The sequence below is a fragment of the Seriola dumerili genome, unplaced genomic scaffold (genome assembly GCF_002260705.1).
Source record: "Seriola dumerili isolate Sdu_G_001 unplaced genomic scaffold, Sdu_1.0 BDQW01000248.1, whole genome shotgun sequence".
Taxonomy (NCBI): domain Eukaryota; kingdom Metazoa; phylum Chordata; class Actinopteri; order Carangiformes; family Carangidae; genus Seriola; species Seriola dumerili.
In genome coordinates, this window is record NW_019174503.1 from 120,433 (window position 1) to 131,334 (window position 10,902).

The 10,902-nt window shown below is 34.9% G+C and overlaps 2 protein-coding genes and 1 gene segment (V, D, J or C); all 3 read left to right on the forward strand.

The window, feature by feature from the left end:
* Nucleotides 1-10,902, forward strand: part of LOC111229941 — a 151,097-nt gene that overhangs the window by 93,257 nt on the left and 46,938 nt on the right. Inside the window, 1 exon segment of the C gene segment in view lies at nt 8,226-8,231. Coding sequence covers nt 8,226-8,231 — 6 coding nt within the window.
* The window catches only part of LOC111229939 (immunoglobulin mu heavy chain-like), a 56,246-nt gene that overhangs the window by 15,456 nt on the left and 29,888 nt on the right, over nt 1-10,902 (forward strand). The gene's annotated exons all lie outside the window — the stretch shown is intronic.
* The window catches only part of LOC111229958 (immunoglobulin gamma-1 heavy chain-like), a 15,156-nt gene continuing 4,827 nt past the window's right edge, over nt 574-10,902 (forward strand). The window contains exons 1-5 of the mRNA XM_022756471.1: nt 574-679; nt 755-1,068; nt 8,643-8,697; nt 10,030-10,320; nt 10,587-10,871. Of these exons, the coding sequence (XP_022612192.1) occupies nt 631-679; nt 755-1,068; nt 8,643-8,697; nt 10,030-10,320; nt 10,587-10,871 (994 nt within the window). The 5' untranslated portion in view covers nt 574-630. The remainder of the gene's footprint in view (nt 680-754; nt 1,069-8,642; nt 8,698-10,029; nt 10,321-10,586; nt 10,872-10,902) is intronic.

The window sequence follows — 10,902 nt, forward strand, 5'->3', positions numbered from 1 at the left end:
TCATGATCTCTTTTGGTTACAAAACTTTGGAGTGAGATCAAACTGATAATTGTAACTGCAATCTGCAGAGAGATTTGATTCATCACACTGTGTCCGTAAATCATTTTCTACATCTTTTCTATATATCGGTATTACATACATTCCCTTTTTAAACCTGTAGAGGGAGATCTGTACAAACTTTTCCTTCTTATAATATCACCACCAGAGAGTTTCATATCATTTGTTTCAGAACGCTGAGACAGTTTTATACATCTCTGTGACACCAATCAGAGGGCACTGAACCAAAAAACATTTTGTTGAGTTTATTTGTTATAATTATTTTTCATGTTAAGAAAGTAGGTTAATGTCCGCTTATTCTGTAATTATCACAGGTTTGATGGATAGCGATCAAGATCTTTTTCCAGAAATTATAGGCCGCGACTGTAATATTTTACATGTTGCTCTGCTCTTGTGGAGATACTCAATTTATGAAAATGCATGTGTGACATGTTACGTCTTTAAACCTGCAGAGGGAGGGCTATGCAAAATCCTCCTTCCCTATAAACACACCAACTTCTTGCAGAACACACGGACAGAATTATTCATTTTTGAAACACCAGTCAAGGAACGCTGATCTGTGTGTATGACAGAATGGAAAATACAGTTGCCTGGAGTTTAATATTTGTAGTCACTATCCATGGTGAGAAAACCAATTCTGCAAATTTTTTCTGTTTTACAGTGTATAAGAAAATGTTCATTATTTATTTTCTTACAGGAGTTTGGAGTGAGATCAAACTGGACCAGTCGCCATCTGAGGTGAAAAGACCAGGAGACACAGTGAAGATGTCATGTGTCATATCTGGGTTTGACATGACAGACTACTTTATAAGCTGGATACGACAGAGGCCAGGGAAAGCTCTGGAGTGGATTGGGAGGATGGATGCAGGTTCAAACTCTGCTAGCTATGGCAGCTCCTTTCAAAGCCGTTTCCCCATGACTGAAGATGTGTCCAGCAGCACTCAGTACCTCCAGGTCAAGAGTCTGACAGCAGAAGATTCTGCTGTTTACTTCTGTGCTCGTGAAAGCACAGTGACTGAAGACAGAGGAGCAGCTGCACAAAAACCTCCACACACAACAAGTAGCAATGTGACCACAGTCAAATTTTCCAATATCATTTTTTTTGACAAAGTCTTTTAGTTTTATACACCTTATGAATATATATACTTTAGGTAACATTTTTTGTTTAGTTTTTTTCTTCTAATTTTTTCATGATGGTACGTTCATCAACCAAAAAGGAAACAGTCAGCAGTCAGTCATCACCAACTAGCATTCAATATATAACAACAAGTAGAAGACTATTTAGTGAAAAGATAAAAGGTGATCTGGAATAAGACTTAATTGATTACCAAACTTGCCTTTCAGTATCCTAAAGTCTGGTGCAAGAAATCAGTCTGTGGGGCAGTTAGAATTTATCAAGCAGAGTAAAAGTAGACTAGAATGTTCCATTTTTAAAACCCATAGACGCTTACTGCAGTGTAGAACCCTGTACATGTGCAATGTGGCAAAATAGGATACAATTTGTGTACCTCAAATGACCAAACTGTGCTTTTAAACAGTTGTGCAGTCCTGTGTCCTGCCATCTTATGAAATAATTGCAATATTGGAAAAAAAAATCAGAAACCCAGACACTTCTTGAACTGGAGGCCTTAATACGTGGAAGTTTAAGTGTCCAGCTAAATCTCCATCAATCATTAACAGCTTTAAACGAGCAGGATCAGTTGCAGGGTTATTGTGTTTCATTGCAATAGGTAAAGAGATGTACCAAAGTAACAAGTAATTCAATGTTTTGTTTTTTTTGCATGTTTACAGTGACACAAATTAAAATGTACTTGTTTCCATAAATTTTAACTGCATGACAACGTCATCCTGTCTCTTTTCTACTCAAGGAGACCAGACTACAGTATCCACATTGTGTGACAGCACTACAAACCACCCACCCATCCATCCTTTATTCTGCACCATGCTTTCCAAACTCTTCATCAGTCCACAGTCCACCTAGTGCTCAAGTATATCCCAGTAAAGGCAGGGGAAATCTCTTGAACAGCTTAAGAGTGTATCACAGAGCAGAGTGAGTTACATTACATTATGTAACACATTATTTTGCAATCAAAAAATATCTGCAGTGCCGATTTTAAAACTCTAGAGGGCAGACAAGGACTGACTGTGTTTTTAACGCTGATCAAAGTAATGGCCTTTCATTGAACACACATGAACATAATGGCCATGAGGAAATCACTAACACACTTATTTCCATTTAATATTTTCATCCATTCTGCAAGTGTCTGTGATGGTATCCGCAGCCTGTCAACATGTGTGCAATTTAGATAAAATGGTTATTGTAACTTTTCACATGCTTATACTATTTGTTTGTCTTGACACATATTTGCCCTGTTTTGTTCATTGTGCATGAAGAAAAGCTGCACACTGCTACCATGGAAAATTCAGAAGATAGGTGGAATCCTAAAACTACTCTATTACCAAATTAGTTCCTCACGTCTGACCATAAAATGGCTAAAAAAATGTCCCACAATACACTAATTGTGCTGTATAACATTAATCCATACAAGCAATAGATTTTAAGTTGCTTATATTGTCTTATTGTGTTTTATTTTTAACAAGCTGTATGTTTGGAACCAGGCACCAAATGCTGGATCCACCCAGTTCCATTTATTTTGTGTGTCTTGTCCAAACAGCCCTGAAACATCAATTAAAAAGCACATGATGAGCAATTATTCAGCAGAAAAAACATGAAATTAATATTTTATTATAATCAACAAAAATATTTATCTAAGCTGATATCTCTTTAGCTGATAAATATTTTTCCTGCACTGTGAGGAGGAGTCAATGCAAATCATGATCACCTCCATCTGTATTTATTTCCCAGCAAACAGAAAACAAACCAAACCACCAACCAGATATTCCACAAATGTCCATTATGACTGTGACTACATCTGTAACATTCCTGCTGTTATCAGCACTTTCTGGTGAATTCCACATTCTGCTCTTTTCTTTTTTGAAGGCAATGTCGATGTTTATCTCTGTTCTGATCAAACTGCTTTTCTCCTCAGGTGTTTGCAGTCAGACTCTGACTGAGTCTGCACCAGTGGTGAAGCGGCCTGGAGAATCCCACAAACTGAGCTGCACATATGCAGGAATATCAGATGACAATGCTTATATCAGCTGGATCAGACAAGCTGAAGGAAAAGGACTGGAGTGGGTTGCACACATTTCTGCTCCGAGTGGAAGCAATAAATATTATTCCACATCTGTCCAGAATCGCTTTACCATTTCCAGAGACAACAACGTGGACCAGGTGTATCTGCAGATGAACAACCTGAAGACTGAAGATTCTGCGGTTTATTACTGTGCTCGAGAGCCACAGTGACTGGAGTTGGTTAAACAGCTGTACAAAATCCTATAGTGTTTGTCTTCTCTGGGCTTTAACAACCACGAAAAAACAATATCTGGCTGTAATGATCCTTTCCTCACAAAACTGCCAGGATAATAATACTTTATACATACATATATATATATATGTACTGTATGTATACAATATTGTCCACTAGATATAGATTTTTAGCAACATTAATATGTATGTTTCAACTTGAACATAACTTACTTAAAGAAAAACACATAATAATAATAATAATAATATTAATATATATAATCATATATACAAATTATTATATATATATATATATATTATAATATATAACAATAAATAATACAAGTTTCTCAATAAACAATGAAATCTATTACTTCCGTCAGGCAACTAGAGTGGAAACAGCTAAACATTTCACCTGTATTTAAACAGATTTTATGTGGGATGTAAATTCATTATTCAACAATATGCAAATAATGGTTCCTCATAAGGAAGTGAAGTGTGTGTGTGTGTCAGTGAGAGGACAGAAGAGCTCACATCAGTTCAGCTTCAACATCAACCATGTTCTCTGTGGTTCTGATACAGCTGCTGGCAGCTGGATCCTGTGAGGAGCTTTCAGTGGATTCACACTAATAAACACATTAGAAACACTGAATAGTCAGATGAATGATGGAGATAATGTTGATTTCTGTTTCCACAGGTGTGTACAGTATTGATCTCATCCAGCCAGACTCAGTGGTTGTGCAGCCTGGACAGTCTTTGACCATCCTCTGTCAGGTCTCTGGTTATTCTCTGACTGATAGCAGCTATGCAACAGGATGGATCAGACAGCGTGAAGGAAAACCAATGGAGTGGATTATGCATCGTTGGGGTGGAGGCAGCTTTTATCAAAATGATGCTCTGAAGAACAAGTTCCTTTACTACACACTCACTTCTACAAGTTCTGTGAAACTTACAGGACAGAATCTGGAGCCTGACGACACAGCTGTGTATTACTGTGTACGTGCACAGTGGTATAGTTGGCTCCACAGTGATACAAACAACCAACAGACCTGCACAAATACCCAGAGACTCCTGTGGCTGAAGTTAAGAATTTTAATATGGTTTTAATCTGACTTCTACTTCAGCTGACATCTGAATAAGAGATTTTAGAGAAAGTTGATTTTCACTAATTATGAGTGAGCAACACATTATTATTCATTTATTTGTGCGATGCACTGCTTAATTTTTTCCCATTCTCCAATAGTCCACAAATTATTTGCCAGGACTTGTTATAATTACTTTTCAGGGTAAGAAAATAAAGTCAAACACTGAAGAATTGAACTGAATATAATTTTGTAAATGTCACAAGTTTGATGGATAGTGATCATGATCTCTTTTGGTTACAAAACTTTGGAGTGAGATCAAACTGATAATTGTAACTGCAATCTGCAGAGAGATTTGATTCATCACACTGTGTCCGTAAATCATTTTCTACATCTTTTCTATATATCGGTATTACATACATTCCCTTTTTAAACCTGTAGAGGGAGATCTGTACAAACTTTTCCTTCTTATAATATCACCACCAGAGAGTTTCATATCATTTGTTTAAGAATGCTGAGACAGTTTTATACATCTCTGTGACACCAATCAGAGGGCACTGAACCAAAAACATTTTGTTGAGTTTATTTGTTATAATTACTCTTCATGTTGAGAAAGTGCTAATGGGGGCGTCGCATAGCGCAGTGGGTTAAGCAGGCACCCCATATATAGAGGCAACAGTCCTCGCTGCAGCTGGCCCCCGGTTTGACTCCCGCATCCTGCGTATCGTTCCCCCTCTCTCTGCCTCCCCATTTCCTGTCTCTCTACTGTCCTGTCCATTAAAGGCACAAAAAGCCCAAAAAATAACTTTAAAAAAAGAAAGTGCTAATGTCTGCTTATTTTGTAATTATCACAAGTTTGATGGATAGTGATCATGATCTTTAATGTTTATTATTTTGCTCGACAGCCACAATGACAAAGGAAGCCACAGCGCTGTACAAATACCACTGCAGATGTCAGTGTGAAAGTTTAAACCCCCCCCCACACACACACACACACAAACGCACACAACATCTAACTCCCCATACATTATACATTATACACAAATATTCCCTTAGAGTCAAATCTGAATTTTCCTCTGAGCTGCACAGACGATGCCAGTGAAGAAGATGAGTTCAGCAGTCTGTGGTCCACAACCTCCTCCTTCATATTTCTCTTCATATCATCTCTCTTCTATAACATAATATTCAGCCTGGTCAAGGTAAACATGACAGCTTTTTTTGCATTTCACCCATATTGATTTCCACTTTGTATAATATCAAGAGTGCAATGCATCTTCCTGAAAAGGGAGACCCTGGTAATGCAAATGAATGTATCCATTTAGCTTAATAAAGTTAGACAGAAGAGACAGGTACTAAGACAAGAAAACTCAAATATGCAATTTATTATCACCAGTATGAGAAAAGTTAATTTGCCACCAAATCATTATTTCTGTCAAGGAAATAGCTCTATATGGATATAACAAACCTTGTGTTTAATCAAAAACAAAGTGATGTTACAGGTTTATTGTGTTGATTTTGATCAATGCAATTACATAATAAAGTAATGTGAAATTAATGACTTTCGGGTGTTTTGAACTTCAGTGAGTTTATTGGTACAGCCAACCAGCACAAGTGTGACTTAAAGCAGCAGCAGAATGAAGAGCATCTCCAGCCACAGAAAATGTTCTCTGTGTGTTTTAAATGCTTCATGGCGCATAATGACATGTCACTAAGAACATCACAGATATTATCTTGAAGTAACCAACTTACAGCAAGTTACCGTGTCTCAGTGTCTGAGGATAAATCGTTTTATCCAAGTTCCTAAAGAATGTCGCTAAATTGAATCAATCATTCAGTCCAACACTGAGGACACAAAGATCATTTGGGTGTCCATTCTCCAGCTGAGTGAAACAGTTCAATAACCTGTATTTGACAAGTGAATGTAAATTTTTAAACTGATTTGATGTTTTTTTTTCAGATGGAGAGAGGATAAAGGATCAGACTGATACACAGCACAGACAACTTGCTAAATTAAATTGTCACCATATATAATGATGAACTAAGTCATTGAACATTGATTTCTGTATAACCTTAAATTAAATTAAAGTACAACTACAATTCTTAATTACTTACATAAATACATTTTCCTTCATTGGGTCCTTATGATACATTATGATCACAGATGTTATTTATTATGTTGCTTGAACACGTCTCTAATATGTTTTAGTGAACTTAGTATCAACTTTTCTTGTTATGGAAAGAACAAATTGTAGTACTGTAGCAGAAAGAGATGTTTTCTGTACATGGCTTTGCATTTCATAGTTTGACTAAATAAATCTTTGCTTTTCATCTTTGGTCATTTTGTTGATAATATTTGTTTTCCTCAGTAAATCAATAGACATGATACTTAATATATACAATAGTTAAGATTTAGACAGCCACATAAGAAACTTATGGGAGTATGAATATGAGTGATAGTGTGCTGGTGATGAACATAAACAGCTTTTGAGGTTTTTGTTTTTATTTGAGTCACAACACATAGATCTAAGATTACTGGAAAGAAAACCACTTCAACACAGCTGCAGCAGTGAAACCATCAGAACTAAAAATAAACTTCCTCGAAGCAAACAGTGTCAGTGTATAGATTTGCATATCAGCATGTATCCATGCGCACAGCAAAGGAAACACAAACTTATGGGGTAAATTCACAAACATTTTTTCACTACATTCTTTTTCCATTACACTGTGAAGCTTTGTCTGTGATAAACAGCTTCAAATTTCACACTGTTGGAGATTAGTTTAAAAAATGTAAACTATTATTTTATATTCATTTCTCATTACTTGCATTTTGCAAATGCACTGTGGTATATTTGGGTAGATATTGTTACATATAATATATATTTGTATAGTATTCATGTTCCTTCTTGTTCTTACACCAGTGCTGTTGGATTATGGTGGCAATGAATCACTGCTAAAAAAGAAAATTAAAAAACATAAGTTTTCACCACCAGTAGATGTGGGCAAGGTTGTACTTCAGTAAAGAGACAAAAACTAGAGACTGGATGCAGAAATAACCTTAAAACTGAGTTTAATGCTGCTACAGGCTGATACTGTACTTCCTGCCAAAAAATATTCCAAGTTTCCACTTGGAAATAGATGATGGAAAATGTCCCTTCTCTTGCAAGTGATGATGTGCAACTGCAAATGCATGATCTACCAGCATTTGTCAATTTCCAAATTTTCTGTAGCTGTAAAACAGATGATCAGCATACATAGATGTCTACAAAACACTACATTTATTTTAAATCTAAAAACCAATTAAGATTTTTAAGATAATACAGCAGATTACGATATCGTAGTTTTATCCAATATTGTCGTCTTAATTAATAAGTCACGTCAAGTCAATTTATTTATAGAACACATTTAAAAACAACAAATGTTGACCAAAGTGTTTAACAGAGAAATTGTATTATATGAGTCATCAAATAAAAATAGAAACATGACTGTGAGGATATAAGTACATTAATATTTCATACATTAATTTTTATAATCAATAAAGCATAAAGTGAATGAATGAATGATTGCTTTTAAAAAAAACACTGAAAATCTGAGATATTTTTATTATATATATTGTTACATATGTAGGTTTGTTGATTAGAATTTCAGTTTTGTTTTGTTCTTATCCACTGTTGACAATATAGCCCCCCCCCTTACTCTCCAGAGCAGAAAACTATTTTTGTATTAGGGTTTTTCACTGTGATGGGTACTTGGGCACTGAGATATACACCCATACAAAAACCTAAGAGTAAAAATCTTACACTCATCTATTAATCTGATGAAAAAAAAGGACAGGACAAAATACATCTTATTGGTATATGAGGTAACTACCATGTTTATCATTTTTAATGAGCAGATTGATAGTTAAAATTAGGTTAATTCATAGTTTATAGTCACAGTTAGTGCACAGGTGTAAATGTTATATATGGCAAATGTTCTTTTTAAGAACTGATTAAGAATCAACACAAAAGACATGCTCACAGGTTGACACCAGTGTATCACATGTACCAGGATTTCTATGCATTTCAGACATTTACTTAAGGTTTTTAAAGTTTTTCTGGTGCTACAGGTTTTTGTTCAAGCAGTGAATGGAGATGCAGCACTGTGATTATTTCGACTACTGGGGTAAAGGGACTGATGTCACAGTAACAACAGGTAAGCCACATTTAAACACAGAATTTTCAGTGATCAGTTTATTTTTATTTAAAAATGTGATTATTGACATTAGAGGAGTTTAGGTCATGATCTTGTTTAAGTTTGTACTGATCAGACAGAGCAGATAAAACTGAGCCGTCAAGATGTTTATGATGCAGCTATTTTGTAGAAAGCATTTTGAAAAATTCTTCTTTGGCATTATCACTTAATGATTTGCTCTTACATTTTATTCAACTGGATTGTGATTGTTACTGATGAATATCTGCATCTTTTTATTCATGCATTTATTCAATGATTTTTTTCTCTTACTGTCGATTATAATTATGCAACATACTCTACCTGGATTATTTTTACAAGGTGTTACCATAAACGTGGGATACTTGCTTTAAATACATGTGTTTCAAACAACTGAACACTGTACAAAGAAATTAACAAGTAAACAATTCAAATATAAAATTTATCTAAAAAAACAAAACAAAACACACTGACCTTCAAACGATCAAATATGAATTTGCACAAAAGGTCAAATTGATAGTTTTAAATTTAAAGTTTCGCTTTACTTGTTCTGATTTGTAATTCTTTCCATCAGGCATTTGACTGTTTTGGTATATAAGTTTATTGAAAAACAAAAAGAATAACAAAATGTTAATTAAATTTAATATAGTGTGGTAAGAAAATAAATTTATGGACTTATTATATTAACATCTTGGTTAAATAGAAGTTTTTGGTGTGGAAAATTGTGGTGCTGTTGTATAAATGTATTCAGATTCAGTCTCTTTATCCGTGAGCTGAACAGACAAATAAAACGAATCAATAAGACAATACTTTACTGTTACTTTTTAAATGATGATGGCATCTTTCTTCAAGTTCATTGTGTAAATAGACAGTCACATATTAACCTGCTGATAATTTTGGTTTGTCATTATTTTAACAATATTTATTTATTCCGTGTTATATATGATTATTAAGGAAAACCTGCCACTGCTCCTACAAAATGGTTAAGAACAATTCATGTTTCACTTTGTGCAATGTGTTCAGTATTGCAAAATAATCCAAACAGTATAAAATAAAAATATGAAATAACAATTAATAATACCAACTAAGTTTTAAAAATCTGTTTGAATATTTCAAAGTTACATTATATGCCATAATGTCTAACAATGTGAAACTGTAATTTATGTATTTAACATTGAACACTTTGGGAGTTATTTAATTCTAAGGTTGAAAGATTCAACCATTATTATTATATCTGTGATCAACTTTTCTGATGAGTAATTCATTATCTGTGTTTCTTGATTTACCTGAATTCAAACTTTTAAAACTCTTTTACAGAGTCAGCTGTGCCACCGACTGTGTTCCCTTTGATTCAGTGCAAATCTGGGTCTGGAGATAAAATCGCTGTTGGTTGTCTTGCATACAACTTCTCCCCAAAGAATCTTAATTTCCAGTGGACTGATGCCAGTGGGGCCGTCCTGACTTCAATACAATATCCTCCTGCTGAGAAAAACAACAAATATACAGCAGCCAGTTTGATCCAAGTATCAAAATCTGACTACGATTCAAGGAAGTCTTTTAAATGTTCAGTAACTCATGGTGGATCTGTAAAAACCCTGCAAGTGCCAAGTACGTAATTTTAACTTTTAATAAGATGTCTCTCTAATTTCATTATACTGTGTGATGGGTCAGCTTACCATCCCCATTCATCTTGGTCTAATCTACAAATGTTCAGCAATATTTATTCCTTCACATTTGTGACATTTCCTTTGTCTGTCTGATGCATATATTTTTCCTTTGAGCCAAATATCTTATCACTTGCACATGAAATATTAATATTCATATTAATATAATATTGAATGACTGTAACTCTGCTGTTTCCTCCACCTATTCAGAGTTTCCTCCAGCAAAAATTACTTTGCTATCGGTGCCAAATGAAGACACTCAGGCCCTGGTCTGCACAATTGAGGACAGTCACAGTGGAGCATTTGAACCATTTAAATGGAAAAAGAATGACGCAGATTTGAACAACTACATTCAAAGTCCCACCCAAAAAACTGGAGGGTTATATTCAGCGGTCAGTGTCCTGAAAGTCAAGAACACAGACTGGGACAGCAAAGCCGTTTACACCTGTGAGACAGGATTCAAGGGAGAAAAGTATATAAGACAGGCCTCAAAAGGTACAGTGATATTGCATCTTGACATTAATGA